General features: G+C 41.5%; 1 protein-coding gene across 4 annotated transcripts in view; it reads right to left on the bottom strand.

The window, feature by feature from the left end:
• KIT (KIT proto-oncogene, receptor tyrosine kinase) overlaps positions 1-17,962 on the bottom strand; it is an 80,296-nt gene that overhangs the window by 16,492 nt on the left and 45,842 nt on the right. For all 4 annotated transcript variants that reach the window (XM_070396549.1, XM_070396532.1, XM_070396540.1 and 1 more), the window contains exons 6-8: positions 14,902-15,091; positions 12,752-12,867; positions 1,042-1,156 (exon numbers count right to left, since the gene is read on the bottom strand). In XM_070396549.1, coding sequence (XP_070252650.1) covers positions 1,042-1,156; positions 12,752-12,867; positions 14,902-15,091 — 421 coding nt within the window. The remainder of the gene's footprint in view (positions 1-1,041; positions 1,157-12,751; positions 12,868-14,901; positions 15,092-17,962) is intronic.

Consider the following 17,962-nt stretch of genomic DNA (forward strand, 5'->3'; position numbering starts at 1 on the left):
TTTGTCCATCTCCACCCTTTAAACATGAGCTCACAAAGCCAGGACTTGGGTGTATTTTGTTCCCTAGACCAGTGTCGGGCATACAGTTGGCGCACCATAAATAATTGCTAAATGGCCGACTATCATTACTTGGGTTTCTTCTGCTATGGGCAGACTTTTCAGGGGTCTTGAACCAACCCTATTATTGCAATATAGATATTACCAGAAGTGACATGGCCAATGACGGAATAGACTTAAAATCATGATTGATATGGTCTTCCCCAAAGAAAACATTCCACTCAAACTCGGCTGAAAACCACAATCCTATGTAACCTCTTCCTACTGGTGATAAAAAGGTCTATTCCATGAAAAATAAAATTTCTGTTATTATCCGCACTATTCAATTGTGATGTTACACTGGGCTTTTAAAGCCCGAGCATAAAATACCACTTGCTGGATAAAAACAGCAAGGTTCACCCCATTTTCATCTTCAGGTAATATGAAAGGACGATTTAAGGCTTAAGTGTGGATTCTCGGGGAGAGGAAGCACAAAGCCAGATGTGCTCTGCTCAGGGGCTGGGCACCTAATCACCGAGAAAACCGCTTCAGAACTCGGAGCTGACAAACGCCATATGCACGTTATAACCGCACGATCATTACTTTTTGGTAACTTGGCAATTAACTTCCGAGGTAATTTTTTTCACAATAACTACAGCCACATTTCCCACACACATTACCTCCTGTGTATAGAATGGAAATCTAATTACTCTGTCCTGGAAAATTGCTTTATCTACCTGCGGGCTAGAACTGCATGATAAATCCAAAAAGATAACCATCAAAATAGAGAAGTCATTCAGTAATCATTTTCAGCAAACAAAATTAATGTCTACCGAGAAAAATATAGCAATTATGCTGTCTCAAAAAGCCACACGGACAGAAAAATAGAATCCTCGAAACAAAGCTTTTGGGGGAGGAAAAAAATCTGAAAACGTAGTTGAAATTCAGCCAAAGTGCAGTCCTTCCCTTCTGCATGTCAAGTGGTAACAAAAATAATCATCTCACCTCTGCTCCGTCCCTGGACAAAAGTACCAATCTATTGTGGGCTCCGGGAATCCTGCTGCCACGCACTGGAGCATGCCATTTGTGAGCCTCTCAGAAGTCAAGATCTCTGGCTTTGCTGCAGGAAAAGAGAAGTAGCCACACGTCAAACTGCTGGAGAACATCCCCGAGACTCACTCCACCCAGAACCCTCAGAACCTTCGTGAGGCTGGAGACGACCTTGAGGGAACACGTTACTCGAGGGAAGAATCCAAACCAGTGCATGGAAGGTCCAGGGAGGGGGGCTGTGAAGGTCAGCCCAGGAAAGGCTTCCACAGTTAGAACAGCGCACCCTGCAGATGTCGGGTCTCTAAGAACTCTGATCCGGGGATGGCTGAAGCGGAGGGCAGGACCACCTGGCAGGGGTTCCGTTTCCAGGGAGTGGGAAGCTGAAAGACTGCTTCTAATGAAGAGAGTAACACTTCCCGATTATTCTAAAGGTGAAAATTTCCGACATCGGGATTTCAAGTTACTGTGGGGACTGGAATGAATAAATACAGGAAAAGCAAAGCCCCCCCCCCGCCTCTCTCTCAAGAATTCCCTCTTTTCTAGAGGGGGAGGTGAAGAAGTGGTATAGATAAAGAGCTGGATCACCCTATTCACAGAAAACCCAAAACATAAGACTAAAATACAATATGGGCTTTTAACTCCAAATTTTTACTTCAGATGCAAAATACAAAATTAGAGGAGGAAACCAGCCCCAGAGTTTTATTCATACATTTATCTAAACCTGAGTACAATCACCAAAAGAGTAAATTATATCAGCAGGAATGCTCTAATTTGACATTTCTGTGTAACTACAATAATCAACGGATATTCAATCAAGGGTGCCCTAAAGCAAATTCTCCAGATTATTTCTAAAGTGGAAGGGGATGAACTTATGCTCAGTTGTTCTATTAGAAATATATTTGAAGCATTTTAACTCTTTGAGAATGAGCAAGCTAAACTATAACATCTGAATGGCAAGGACGGTGATGTGCTCACCCTGGATCCCTGGTGCAGCATCGAGTGCCCAGGTAAGTACAGGACTCGGGAGGCCACATGTGTGGTAGACAGCCCTGCACACCGGCTCCGACACTCACCAGTTCTGGGCGCCTCCATCAAGTCTCCTCATGGGTAAAATGGGTCATTAATTACGCCATGGCTGCTATGCTCAATGTTAGAGCGTCAACCCTCACACCAACGGTCTTGGGTTCTAATCCTGGTCAAGGGCACATACCTGGGTTGCAGGTTTGATCCCTGGAATTGGGTCAGAGTGTGTGAGGAAGGCAACCAATCGATATGTCTCCCTAATTAAATAGTACCCATTTCATAGGGATCGTATGACAATTAAATGAGACGGAGGACAAGAATGATTCACAGAAATGAATAAAAAACTAAGAACAATTTGCAGAAATGAAACAATTATTAATGATTCAGTTATTCTTTTCTGTTCAGAGTGCCCACCCTCCTTGGTTAATCAAGTTTGCTACCAATTAAGTTCACCACATTTGCCACTCTAAATGTTCTCTTCCATGACCTAAAAATTGCTTCTTTAAGAAAGTGTGAAAATGTGTATGTATTTTAATCTCATAAATTGGGAATTTGACATCAATTATGTTGCAGCTGATCGGAAAACTCTGGTGAGAAGGAAAGACTGACGGGTCAGAGGCTTAGGGAGCTTATTTCCTCAAAGGAAGGTACCACTGATAAATGACATCTTTGCAGAACAACCTCTCAGCACCTCAACTCCTTGCAGGCAAAACAGCTTGGCAGGGATCAGAGTGTCCACATGCATGGCACACCCACCTGTCACTCAACCTGGCCCTGCTGATGGGCTGGCCATTTGGCTAGACACCCAAGAGAGCGACACTCCAAAGCAATCTCAAGGTAGGGGCATCCTTGAGACTTGGGACCCAATGCCAGCTTTCACAAATAGAGCAAGAAAACGAGCCATCGCCTTGCGAAAGCATCCATCTGGCAAGCTTCGTTTAATTATCATGGGCAACTGTGTGATCAAACTGGAAAGTAGGACATAACACAAAAAAAGTGGAGCTTTAGAACCGAGCTATTTGCTGGAGACTGCAGGTAGCCTTCGGTGGGTCTCTCTGGACTCAAGTCCAGTGTCACCTCCTTTCCAAGCCATGCTCAACTCTCCAAAGCCAAGGTGGTTGGTCCCTCCTCCCCGTTCCTGCGGGACTTTAGATCCCCGGACACTCCTCCACCAGGCTGCACTTCCTCCGTCTGTGTGTACCCCTGACCCCTAGCAGAGTCTGACCTGTGGTGGACCCACAGAAAGAGCTGTTGAATGATTGCGTCTCCCCCAAAGGAACAAGTCCCTCCTATTCCATAGGAATTCAATTAGAGTCACAAGAAGGGACCTGGAAAAATAGCCTAAGGTCAACTTTCCTGTGTAGGGGCACTATTTCTACTACTTTTGCAGAGTTAAGAAACTCACATACATACCGGGACATGTGAATTCCTTTTAATGCTGAGATTAATGTTGAGAGAGGAGGAGCCACACCACATAGACAGCAAAGATAACTAGACAGGACTCAAATGTGCCTGCGTTCATAAGACAGATCTCCTCATACCAATATTCCTTTTGTCACTCACCCTTCCTAATGCCACATGATGACTTTTAGTGCAATTGACTCAACAGGAAGGAAAAAAAAGGCTGAAAGGATACTTAAGATGTTAACAATGGTTATCTCTGGGTAATAGGGTTATGGATCATTTCTATTTTATTCTTTTAAAATTATTTTTAAAATGTTTTTGTTTACAATGAATATGTAGCTAATAATGAACCTATAAAACATTTTTTTAATTAAAAAATTGGAACAGCTCAAAATTACATAATCAATCATATTTAGCTTTGGTTATAAGTGCTGCCCGGTCCAAGCCTTCCAGCGTGACACCTGGTAGAAGTTATACAACGGCCAGGGCTGGCCTACTTGCTCCGTGTGCTGGTTAATTAGGCAGACTTTTCAACTACTGTCCCAGTCATAACCTGAAGCTAGAGGAGCAGCATTTTTCCTGTTGGGCCTTAGGTTTGCCAACCAAGCTCAGAGGGTCCTCAAACATCAGTGTGCATTAAAAGTACTAAAGGAGCCGAAACCGGTTTGGCTCAGTGGATAGAGCGTTTGCCTGCGGACTGAAGAGTCCCAGGATCGATTCCGGTCAGGGGCATGTACCTTGGTTGCGGGCACATCCCCAGTGGGAGATGTGCAGGAGGCAGCTGGTCGATGTTTCTCTCTCATCGATGTTTCTAACTCTCTATCTCTCTCCCTTCCTCTCTGTAAAAAATCAATAAAATATATTAAAAAAAAAAAAGTACTAAAGGTAAAAATGCAGATTCCTGGCCCCCACCCACAGAGATTTTTTTTGCATAGGTTTTGGATCTAACCTAGCAATTCGCTTTTTAAAAGTACCCTCAAGGGACCCTTGATCAGGCTGGGACTAGGGTGAGGCCAGGAAAACACTCTGAATGCAGAATTTAAGAAGGCACTCGGTCTAGATGTCTTGCAAGTGCAGGATTGGCACCATGAGTGAGTAGTTCCTTGAATTTTGCGCCCGAGGTGCCTTCTCTTGCCTCACCCTAATCCTAGCCCTGTCCCCAGTGCTGGTGATGAGAGACCTCATTCTGAAAAGGCTAAGTTGCATGATTACAGTTTGGGCTGTACGTGATAAGCTGCACTATGAAAATGTTTAATGCATACAGAATAAGCTAGGTACAAATCTGATTCCTAAAAAATGAAAATCTGGGCTCATCTGCATTTTTGTAAGTGTCTCAAAGCACTGTGAAAGGCATTAAATATACATTTTACTCTTAAAGACACATAACCTTCTATAATTCTCCAGGTTAAATCTAAGCTATGGATTCTTACATATTCTGCAACCACCAGGAAACCAAATGACACTTTGCCTAATTCCTCCCAAGTTGGAGGTTTAGATAAGCCTAAGAAGTGTATAAGTTATGTGTTTCCTGGGAAGATAAAAATAGTCCCCTTTCTCCTTTCAAAGCACTGTGGACCTGAGCCATTCTGGTGTCTCCAACGACACTGATTGGCTTCTAGGCAGCTGTCAGAGTACTTATAATTTCTACTGAGAATTTATTGCTCATGCAATTAAAAATCCTAATCATTCGCTGATTTACCCCACAGACTTAAGTCTCCAAATAATAAAAGATTACATGAAAAGGAATCATAAAGATGAATTTTTATCGAGGTTTAATTAACACATAACATTATATTAGTTTCAGGTGTACAAAATAAAAATTTGGTATTTGTATATAATGTAAAAATGGCCACCACACTAAGTCTAGTTAACATCCATCATCAAGAGTTACAACTAATTTTTTCCTTGTGATGAGGGCTTTTAAGATCTGCTTTCTTAGCAACTTTCAAACATGCAGTACAGTATTAACTATAGTCACCACACTGTACATTACACATCCCATGACCTATATATTTTATAACTGGAAGTTTAAACCTTTTAACCACCACCCACTCCATCCATTTTGCCCACCCTCACTCACACACCCTCCTGGCAATCACCAGTCTGAGTTCATTTTAAAAATATATTCCATATGCAGGTGAGATCATAAGGTTATTTATCTTTCTCTAATTGGCTATTTTCACTTAGCATAATCCTCTCCAGGTCCATCCATACTGTCACAAATGGCAAGATTTCATTCTCTTTCACGACTGAATAATATTCCATTATATGCATACACCACATTTTCTTTATCCATGCATCCATAGATGAACATTTTGGTTGTTTTCTGGGATGAATTTGGTTTTCTGATTGTAGGTCTGCTGGTGTTGAATGGCAATACAGCAGTGCTTGGTAGCAATCTGTCACTATCCTGGTTTGGGTCTAAGTCAAATCTACATTCCTGCTGCAATCCTATATAATAAAAAGCTAATATGCAAATCGACTGAACGGTGGGCCGACTGGTCGCTATGATGTGCACTGACCACTAGGGGGCAGACGCTCAATGCAGGAGCTGCCCCCTGGTGGTCAGTGCGCTCCCACAGGGGGAGCGCTGCTCAGCCAGAAGCCCTGAGCTGGGCTCATAGTTGGTGAGCACAGAAGCGGTGGTGGGAGCCTCTCCCACCTCTGCAGCAGTGCTAAGGATGTCCCACTGATGGCTGTCAGTCAGACATCCCCCAAGGGCTCCCGGACTGCGAGAGGGCACCCTCTCCAAGTTCACAAATTTTGTGCACCGGGCCTCTAGTACCATTATAATAAAGAAAGTTAAATCAGCTACAAGAGGAGTATTGAAAAACTCAGATTAACTTTTACTTATAAAAGGAATATTATACTTTTTTAAAACTCCAGAATAGATATCTTGAAAATATATTTTGTTTCATGCATTCTTAAAGATAGCCAGAGACTGGCATATGGACACTTTAACAAAAGCTTGTTTAACACACAAAACAAAATGTCAACTATAATCTTCTGTGTATCTAGCCATCTTTAACAGAATGTCTATCATCTAAAAAAATCATTCTCCTAAGGAAGTGATGTTTTAAACTAGTGCTAAGCAAGCTTTTAATGTAAAGGGTGGGGCAGTAAATATTTTAGGCTTTGTGGGTCATAGGGTCTCTCTCTTACAAATAATTCTGCCATTGTACCACAAATAAAGCTGTAGACGTGTGAACAAATGTGCACATCTGTGTTCCAACACAACTTGACTTGGGGACACTGACATTTTAATTTTATTTTCATGTCTCATAAATATCTTCTGATTATTTTTGAGCCTTTCAAACAAATTCTTAGCTTATAGGCTATTCAGGAGCAGACTGAATCTGGCCTATAGTTTGACAACCCTGGTTCTAAAGAGCAATCAAAATAATTGCCTAATTCTAAGATAAAGTTAAAACAAATCCAAAAAATCATGAAAGTGCTTGGAGAGGGCCCCCCTCAGCCAGAACCATGGTGCAGGAGCACCATGGTCGTGTGTCCCAGGCACAGGGAGGGGAGATGTGAGCACACATTACAATACAATTCTAAAAATAGTGACTTCATTTTACCACATAATCCAGAAGTGGAAAAGAAGGGTTATTGACACAATGCCCATGGAAAGATTATGTACCTATTCTTAGATTTATATAAATTTCCACTAACTTATAGGTGACTCTGTTTACATTTGTAAATGAAGGAGACTAATTTTATGTAAAAACACATGTGGCTCAACTGGAAAAAAATTCCATACAGAAGTTCCACTAATATAAAAGACCTGCTTTTAGAAAAATAGGTCCCAAGTTCAGGGTCAATTGTAACATAAACTGACACGGTTACATACCTAAACCCATTTATTGCTCTTTTTCACCATAAACATGAAAAAAAGACCAGGTCACACCAACAAAGGATCTAATGATTTTCTAAAAGGTGTAGTCTTTAAATAGGTCCTCCAAATTAGCAACATACCCTACCAGACCAACTTTGTTACGACCCATGAAATAAAAATAATGATATCAACACTGAAGGGGCTCAAGGTGGGAGAACGGGGGAGGGGGGAGGATGAGACTCTTTAGTTCAGAGCCACATTTCCTCAAATTTTTTTTCAGAAGAGAACCAAATTCTACTTTAAGAGTAGGCTGCCACGAAATCCCCTTTTCTCCAATTTAAATGTCTATAGCAATTCTTGCATCCACAGAGATCCTCTTCATAAGAAGGAGATATTAAAATGTCACGTCAAAAACAACACCCGTAAGTCCCAAGCAATTTAAGGACAAAAACTCATTTCAAGTTCAGGAACAGAAAATAAAAACAGAGTTTAGACACTGTCAGTTATCAGCAGTGAACATGCAAAAATATTAATGTAGGAAGACAAACAGCTATTTGTACACAGATTAACTTCCCCCTTAAGAAGCTCTGAAAGGTACTCCTTAATTTAGAGCTGTCCTGCACGCGAGCACAGTGCACCTTGCATGACACACGTTACAGACACAGCCGCACGGGAGATCTTGACAGGTGATAACCTTATCGACTTCTGGGCACTTAGGCAGGGTCGCTCATTTGAGATTCAACAAGATAATTATAAACTTTAATTGTCAGATGGGTTTCCTTTTCAGACTCGGTCACATCATTTCAGGGTTCCCCCTCCCACTGCACAATGTCTCAAAACTGCACCAGACATGGGTTAGAGATGACAAGCTATCCATGCACTGAGATCCCACAATGATGCTGTAGAAAACTAGTTTATGATGTGGAAAGATGCCCAAAACACATAGTTACAAAGAGATAGAACCTCACCTTTGTAAAAAAAAAAAAAAAAAAAAAAAAAAATTAATGGTCTCAAAAAATATACTGCAATGGGGATATTTTAAAACTGGCTTGATTTTTATTTTTGCTTATTTTCTATCCTTCACATAATATTTATATGATTTAAAAAATGTTTTAATTTAAAAACACAAGTATACAAATGTTTGCACAAACCAAGCTACATTCCAGTTACTGTGGTAGCCCTACAGCAAATTCTCAAAGGACAGTAAATAAACCAAAAAGGAGTTGTACTTAGCACTAGCTTTACTTAATGTGTAAGAATTCCAGTAGTTTAATACAGGAGTAGGTCTACTAGAAGCCACCTAAAGAGGGAGATACACTAAGAAAACAAAGCCCCTCCAGCAAAACTCAAAACTCAATAGGTAGTAAGTGTGTCAGCAGCGAGTCTTAAAGCTTTTAGCCTCTAACCCAAGTATGGTTTGGACACCCCAATGTTTAGAAGGTCCTGTCATCTTTAAAAAATGGAAATAGAAAGGCTGAGAGGTTAACAGGTAGGAAAACATTTCCACCTTCCAAAGAGGTAAAGTTCTAGTAACTTCGCTCAGTTTGTGAGAATCTGGAAAGGCACAGCCCCCTCAAAGCCCCAAAACCGAGTAGTCCTTAAAGGCAAACCCACCTTTATTATTTTAACCTGGGAAAAGTGTCACCAGGCTGTCATCCAAAAGACCCTAATGTTTCTCAATACCTAAACTGTGTCACGAGCTATGCCTGCTTACAGGAACTGAAAAAGACTCCCGACCACAAAATAAAAAGGGCAGAGCACAAAGACCAAGGTGCTGAGCACAAAGATTAAAGTGTTGAGCACAAAGATCAAGGTGATGAGGGCAAAGATCAAGGTGATGAAGGCAAAGACCAAGATGGTGCCAGGGCACAGTGTGCAAAACAACGTGTGCACAAGGGCTGAGTGCGACAGAAGACTAATTACACAGGCCTAAAGGAATTAATCACTCCACACCACAGCCTATACATACAGAAGGCTCCTTCCCCATCCAGAGAAGGTGCCATCAGAGTGTGAGCTCACCCTTCTCCATCCTTTGATCAAAAAAATAAAATTTGTTTCTGCTCTGCTTTGCCAAACTCAGTTCTTAATCCATTGGTGCGAATGCCGCTGAGCAGAAGGACCTCGGTTTGGTCCCTGACCCAGAAGGGTTGGTAACAAAAGGTCCCTGAGACCTCCAACCAGGTGGGTGACCCAGATGGCTGGCTGGCAAGCAGTCCAGAGCCATCTATCTGCATGGCCGGACTGACAGGTCTGTCCTCACCTTTGCCAGATGGCAGGCTGGGCATGTGCTTTATTTGCAAGGCGTTAGGCTTACAGTGGCTTCTCCCCAGAAGGAGGACAGTCTAGCCACCCATAACTGAAATTCACTATGACCGATAATCCATATAAGGCAGCCCAGATTCTGCAAATGCGGTCAAAGGGAAACTTTCTCATCAAGAGGCCTCATTCGGGGTGATTTACTACTTTGAGTTGGGTATACTGTATTATCTATGAATAATCGCTCATACCGGACAGCATGCAAATTATATAATGCAGTGACTTAGAAATAAAACATTATTTAGCATTTCCTTAAATTGTTTCAAACCCTTGTTAACACTGCCGTAAACAGAGTGAAATTGGTGACTTCTGAGAGTTAATTTGGTGCAGTTCAGCAGTCAGCTGGCTATCCAATTTAACTGAACATTTCACGTGTTCTGTGTAAGCCCAACAATGCAAGGAGCCCTTTAGCTCTTTATGCCTTACTTGTCCTGCCTGTGTGCCTGTCACCACCGCCCGAGTACCATAGCCCTCTCACTTGACTGGTAGGTTTGTGATTAAAGGATAGAACTTTAAGATTGGAGAGAGGTCTATTTATAATCTAGATTGCCTAGACATCACCTGCCAAAATTCATAATACATATCTGGAAATGCTACCAGATCAAAACCACAATGAGATCACCTGTTAAAATGGCTGTTATCTAAAAGATAAGAGATAAACGCTGTCACAGATATGGAGAAGAGGGAATGCTTGTACACTATGGTGCAGCCGCTATGGAACACATTATGGACATTACTCAAGAAATTAAAAACAGCACTACCATAGATAGAATCCCACAATCCCACTTATGGGTATATCAAGGAAACAAAACCATTATCTTGCAGTTATTCACAATACCCAAGGTATAAAAACAACCTGTGTCCATCAATGGGTAAGTGGATCAAGAAGATGTGGTATATGTACACAACGGAATATTATTCACCCTTAAAAGAGTAGAAGATCCTGTCTTTTGTGACAAGATAAATGAAACTGGAGGTATTATGCTAAGTGAAATAAGCCATATGGAGAAAGACACATAGTGCATGGCATTACTTAATGTGTCATCTTAAAAAAAAATGTTAAATTCACAGAAACAGAGCAGAAAAGTGGTTGCCAGGGGATAGGGGTGGGGGAATAGGGAGAGGTTGGCAAAGGGATTCAAACTCTCCGTTCTAAGATGCATAAGGCCTGAGGATCTAATGCATAATGTGGTGCCTACAGTTGATCACACTGTAGTGCATAATGGAAATTTGCGAAGACAGAACTTAAATGTATTCACCAAACTAAAATGTAACACACACAAAAAACAAAACAAAGCGGATAAATATGTGAGGTGATGGATGTGTTAATTAACTCACTAAAGCACCCAAAATAAAGTTTTGGTGGAAAGTATGCATATTATGACTGCAAGGATACTGATTTTCCTGCAATCGTCTCTTCAGTTACTTGAATATTAAGATTTTTCAGAAGCAGATAATTGTGCTCGTGTGTACTACACTACACTCAGCTCCTCTGATTAACATCTGAATTAATTGAGAGGTATTTGAATTGTGGGCTAATGAGATACCATAGTAATCAAAACTGTTCCAAAGAACTGAGATACTACTTAACACGATTCCCTTGGAAAAAGGAAATTCTGTGGTCAAACAAGTTTGGGATATCAGCTCCCTCCCACAGCCCCCTCCTGGGAAGTCATAACACACCTTAGCATATTAAGGATTCAGGGAAGGCCTATAATTAAGGAAAGTGTTTAAGTGCACAGATGCGACTCTTTATCTAAACACGTATCTTGTTCAGAAAACACAATTTTGGAAACACTGGCGTAGTCAAAAGACTCCAGAGCAGCCATCAGAAATGCCCCAAGGATTACTCACTAGCTGTTTGCTGTCATTTGTACAGGGATCAGGCCACCCAGCCCCCATACCACTGAGCACCAATGAGAAAGTGACATTAAAAACACTTCATCCAGCTCCTTGAGGGCAAGGAACTGGCTCCCATCCTGCAGCCCAACACACACAAAGTGCTCAGCAGTTACTAAGTTGTTCTCTAGGGAATGTTCCAGGTTGTGTCATCACCCCCCAAACCCAGGATGGCTCATTCTGTGGGCCACCCCCTTAGAATTCCGTGTCTTTGCAGGCCTCCCATCCTCTGGGCCCCTGGCTGGTGTGTTGTGGCAGGTACCTGGATTTGTAGACAAGCCGCAGAGGAGAGCCAGGAGGAAGCCCTGCACTTGGAAAAAAACCAGCTGGTGATGCGTTCCCTTGGCCTCAACCTCTGTGCAGAGACACTTCTGCTACAGGGGGTGCAGCCCACAGCAGGGCAAGATGCAGGAGTTCAGGTTCCCACGTCCACATCATGCTCCCCTCTCCCACCGTACCCACGTGGTTCTCGGTGGGGACCCGCTGGGCTGGATCAATATTGCATCATCTTAGTGGAAGACAATCTCAACACAAAAAATGTCACAACCCCAAACCAGAAAGCATCATAACAAAGACATCATGTCAGTCCAGCTCCTATTCAACCTCTGAATCCTCATTTCAACAATCAACAATGTTCCCTCAAAAGAACTGTTATTATTATTATTATTTATTATTATTATTATTTTTTTAGAGAGTGGAAGGGAGTGGGAAAGACAGAGAAACAACAATGTGAGAGAGACACATGTATTGGTTGTCTTGTGCTTTCGCCCTGACCCGGGGCTGGGGATGGAGCCTGCAACCAAGGTATGTGCTCTTGACAGGAATTGAAGCCAAGACCCTTCAGTCTGTGGGCCGATGCTCTAACCACTGAGTAACTGACTGGGGCCAAAGAACTGTTATTTTTAACTTCTTTGGTTCCTCTGCTCACTTCAAAGGCAGCACCAAGAATTTGAGCAACAGGGTCCCGGGGTCAGTGAAATTTAGAACAAGGAATTGGGTTTTCGTACACATTCGCCCAACCTTCACCCAACCACTAAACCACAGGGTCTTTGTTAAGGTCAAAATTATCATGAAACATTATTTACATAGTACACAGTGAGCTCGATTCCGCAGCTGTTACAAACACGAGCCACAACTCGAAACAATAAAAATGTAAAAAGATAAGGAGCTATTAGCTGTACTCACTGTTCACGTAAACATTAAATGTCACCGAAGAATTGACATCAGAATTGGACACTAGAAACGTGTAAGTGCCGCCTTCGGTCCCTTTCAATCTGGTTAGGTGAAGTTCACTTACATATCTACAAAGAGAGGACAGTCAGTCAGTCGCTGTGGGCTGCCGCCCTGAGTACATGTCTTTTCAGTGTCTATCTGGGGAGAAACAGCTCACTTAGCTCAGTATTAACAAGATCCACATTAACAAGTACAAACACACACACATTTTTAATTTGGGACAAGTGCCTGCTGTGTGAGAATACAGACGCTTTCTCAGCATAAAGGCAATCCCAGGCACGGCAGCCTCTCCCGCCTCCTGAGCTGTCCTCATGGCCACCTTCCCACCAATGTCCTAAACGAGCCTGCCCTGCTTTGCTTTAAGGAGACTGGCCCGGATAAACCCCAGAGGGGCAGGCTGTCTTCATGCAGTCGCTGCAGGGCCCTTGAGGCAAGGTCAATGCGGTTGCCCTCACCTTCCTTCTTGCAACACCACAATCTCCCAGTGTTCCTCCTACCCCACTTCTTCTGGGCATCCTTTGCATATTTGCTATTCAAGCTTCTGTTTTACTGCAGGGCCGCCAGATATGGCTGTGTCAACTGAGCACATAGGGCTGTTGGGGGAGTCACTAACATGGGCTCCAGTGTAGATGGGGCGCCCTGGCAGCCCTGGACCCACACAACCACCTGGACACGAGCAGTGGTGTGTTCAGACTCCTCTCACACTGCACATGCTCCCTGGGCAATCCACTCTTGCACTGAACTGCTTGCTGTTTGCTCAGTCTCAGACCTTTCCCTCTAGTCCAGACTTCCCTGGCCTATGCCTCCTCTACAGAGTATTTTTATGCCACCATCTCCCCTGCGTAGGTGCAGGTATAAGGACCCACACACCTGCAACCTTCTCCCCCGACTTGCCCTTGGGCAGTTAGATGCCCTTGAAAATTGACTGCCTTCCATGTCTACAGCCCATGAGTGACTGACCCCTGGGGTCAGACTGTGCCTCAGCTTCACCTCACCCACATCCTCTCATTCCTCCTTTCCCCTCCCACCTCGCTCCCCCTCTCCCTGGCGGGTCTCTGTCTCCCTTAATGAAGCCCTTGCTTAAGAACCCCTGCCCCCGGCTCTGCTTCTAGGGAACCTGACCTAGATACTTCTCACCTTAACATCACCTCTCGATGCCATGGTCAATTGCAAATTCAAGAAACCCCAAGCCCTTAGCCCCCTCATCTCCTTGAATGAGAATGCCTCTCACCCTCCAACCTGGCTGACGGATCCTACAGGGCTCCTTCAGATCCTTCCTCTCTCTCCTATCCCCTCAATCACCCAGTGTTGTTAAGGAAGTAGCCTGAACACCTCCCAAATCCATCCTTTTCCCTCCAAGCCTTAAGCCTTGGGCCAGAACAGCAGTATCTCTCACCCACGTTCTTACAACAGCCAACAGCTCCTGACTGGATAAATACACAAACTCTGGATGAATACACAAACTCTATCTAGGCACTTACCTCTTACTGGCCCTTTGATCTGAGTCAAATTACTTAACCTAGTTTCTTCTCTAGAAATGAGGGAAATAAGAGTGCCTACTCATAGGTTTGTGAGGACTAAAATTATTGAGTTAACATATGAAAGGTACTTAGAACAGCATAAGGTCGAAAAAGGCGCACGCAGCTTACATATAACGTTACTACTGCTGCTATTTCTGTTGTAATTGTTTTGAGAATCAAACGAGAGATACGATGTAAAAGAGCTCAGGTTCACTGCCCAGCCCAGAGCTACTCAATGATTCTTAGCTTCTTATCGTTTTAAAAAAAATGATTAAAGGTGCTAACTTTCCCCTTTCTCTGAAGTGGGTCCCGTACATGGAAGTCACTGCTTTGAAGCATCCTCAGAACTCTGGGGAAGAACAATCCTCTGTTTTACAAATGAGAAAACTGAGGCACAGGCTTTTTTTTCTGCGCTCTAAACACAGGGCAAAATGAAATGTTGGGATGAAGGCTTCAGGACGCACCCCGGACGTTCCTTCTTTGCCAGATGGCCTGTCATACATCCCTGGGTCACAGTAATGGGACCTGGTAAGCCAGTGGAAGAGGGGAATGGAAATCCCCAAAGCAAGGCCCCTTTCTCACCTGATACTGCTTTCGTTCTCAGGCTTGGGATAATTCTCCCATTTATCAGTGGAGGTCTTGTTCATATATATCCACTGCTGGTGTTCAGGTTTTGGGTAAGCCTCGTATTCAACAGTCAGATCTACGTTTTCTCCGTCGTTTACAAATATTGTAGTATTCGCCACAGGGATGATATTAATGAATCCTTTATCTAATCGTGATGAAATAAAACAGAAAGAAACCGTTACCTCCAACTACCCAACAAAAAAACACAACTTCATCCTTGGATTACAAACATAACTGACTGATTTCCAACATGAACTGGCAGTAACGAGTAAGAGGACTTAAACTAGCCATTTGGCATTCACTTGGCTCTGGCAGAATCACTGTCATGAAGGAAGAAAGGACACACATGTGAAATGTTTATTCACCCGTCTCTACCTCTTCAGCAATTCTCTTATTTCAAGGCCTATCACCATCTTATAAATCTTCTAGTACTAGTCTTGATGCTTATTAGGTTAAAAAGTATTTATAGGACTAAATAGCCCATACCCAGACTCAATATAAGTGTTTATTTGATAAGAAGGTGACATAAATCAAGAAGGCACAGACAGCCTCAATGCTCAATAAAAAAAAAAATGCTGCATTTGAAAAATAAACTCTGGTCATCTCATCTATCATATATTACAGATGAACCAAGGACAGCATCTTAACAAATCATGTTTTTAACTAAACAACAGAACTGACTCCCATCAAACATCTACAGGGTGGGGTGGGGGCAGTTTTCTCGGTTTTTTAGAAGCAACAGAAGAAAAAAATCATAAAAGACAAATCTGAATACATAAAAATTTTTTAAATGTCTATACAGTAAAATGAATTAAGGTAACAGGAAAAAGAGAACATAAAAATATAGAAGGAAAAACATTTAGTTAAACTAGTAATTAAAATAAGGAATCATTTTCACTTATTACAAATAGCAAAACTGCAATAAAGCTGCTTCAAAAAATAAAGTATATCCATCCTATTGAAAGAAAAATAGCAAAACTAATTTGAAATAAATAATTTTGCAAGTGTGGGAAAAGTGACAGACTGGGTGACACACTGTGAACTGACACAACTCTTAGAAAGCACTTAGCAATGTAGATTTTTTAAAAAATTATTCTTCAATTTAACCCTGTAGTTTCCATTTGAGAGTTCTTAGTGAGGTGAATGGCTACATACAAAAGAAGTGCTATTTACATTCGTCATAATAATTTTAAAAATAAGAAACTGGTTAAATAAAATAGCCCTTAGATATAACTATATAATAGTAATATTAGAAGAGCTTGAAAAATAACACAATAAAATAACTGCCAATATTATTTTTTATAGCTACCATTTATAGGATACTTACTATGTGCCAAGAACTGCCCTAATTACTTTAGCATACATTTTATTTAATAATTATAACAAATATCTAATCTTACAATGCTGAAAGAGAAACCTTATAACCCCTAATTGATAGATGGAAAATATCAAGTCCTGGAAAGCCATATGGATAGCTATCCAATGGGAGAGCCCAGATTTGAATACAGGTCTATGAGAAGCGAAGGCTGACCTCTTCTTACTCCAGCATACCCTAGGGCAGTGGTCGGCAAACTCATTAGTCAACAGAACCAAATATCAATAGTACAACGATTGAAATTTCTTTTGAGAGCCAAATTTTTTTAACTTAAACTATATAGGTAGGTACATTGTTATTAACTTAATTAGGGTACTCCTAAGGCTTAGGAAGAGCCACACTCAAGGGGCCAAAGAGCCGCATGTGGCTCGAGAGCCACAGTTTGCAGGCCACGGCCCTAGGGTGTCTACTTTCATTGAGAGAGTAAGAGAGAAAGAGAATGAGAGAGGGAGACAGAATGAGTTATATGTATAAATAAAACCCTGTTGCATACAAAAATATAAATATAACAAATCTTAATGGTTATATCAAGTCAGTGGAATTATGAAAGAATTTTTAATTTTCTGATTGTTTTCAAAAATTAATTATGGAATTTTATCATTATTTTTGGTGCTATTTGGTTAAATGTTTTGAAGTCCCACATGACATGGCCAAAATAGTATCTAGTGCCCTTTAGTTTCTACAGATTCAGAATAAAAAATAGAGTCCAACTGTTCTATGAACCAATTGAAAAAGGATTTTTCAGGTGAGAATGGAAAATCATCCAAATGAATTTGGCTATGCAAAGCATCGCCTTTTTCTAATTCCTGAATCATAAATGATATCCTCTGCCATTCTTTCAGCTAATTTAGATTAATTTTGAAGGAATAAATGTTTCCTCTGATTGCTACACTACATTTTCAGGTTTTCAAGGTTATAAATTCAAACCACACAATGGGGAAAAAAATATTCAAACTTTATAGACAATATTGCACAAAAGTATCTCTCACAATCATTATGTATAAAATACTTGTCTTGAAATCCCCTCCAAGTTTTTCTATAGTCTGGTTTGCTCAATATAGTTTTATGTCCTATTTTGGAATAGAGCTGGAAATTCAGTGTAGGAATTATTAGAATCAAAGAACTCCACCCGGGTTGTTATAACATAAAAGTATGATTTTTTTTTCAAGTACATCTACATTAAGAAACTGATAATGCATTAATATTTAATCAAGAGCAAACACTGTGCCAGGTACTTCTATAAAATCTACTGCCTCTTCTCCTTCCCACAGCTTGGGATTTATACCTGTGTTTCTCAGAAGAGACAATGCAGGCAGAGGGAAAGTAGGGTACATTAGAAAGTTAAGTGGCAGAGCCCCAAATCAAAACCAAGTTTGGACCATCACATAGCCCTGTTCTCTCTACCACTCCACATTGTATTCCAAATCCTATTCAACTTCAGCCCCTGGAGAAATTCCTTTTCTCTTTGTCTCTTCCTGTTCTTGTCCCACCCAAACCCACTCCAAAGCCAGATTCAAATTTCTCAGCCACAAGTCTTTCCAGTTATACAGTTATATTCTTGGAAATTGATGAATGGATTTTTAAAAATCTGATTACATACAACAATATGCTCAAAACATCCTTACTAATTGCTTTCTGGGG

The sequence above is a fragment of the Myotis yumanensis genome, unplaced genomic scaffold, assembly GCF_028538775.1.
Source record: "Myotis yumanensis isolate MYYU_CA2020_CCGP unplaced genomic scaffold, mMyoYum1.0.hap1 SCAF_1, whole genome shotgun sequence".
NCBI classification, from domain to species: Eukaryota; Metazoa; Chordata; class Mammalia; order Chiroptera; family Vespertilionidae; genus Myotis; species Myotis yumanensis.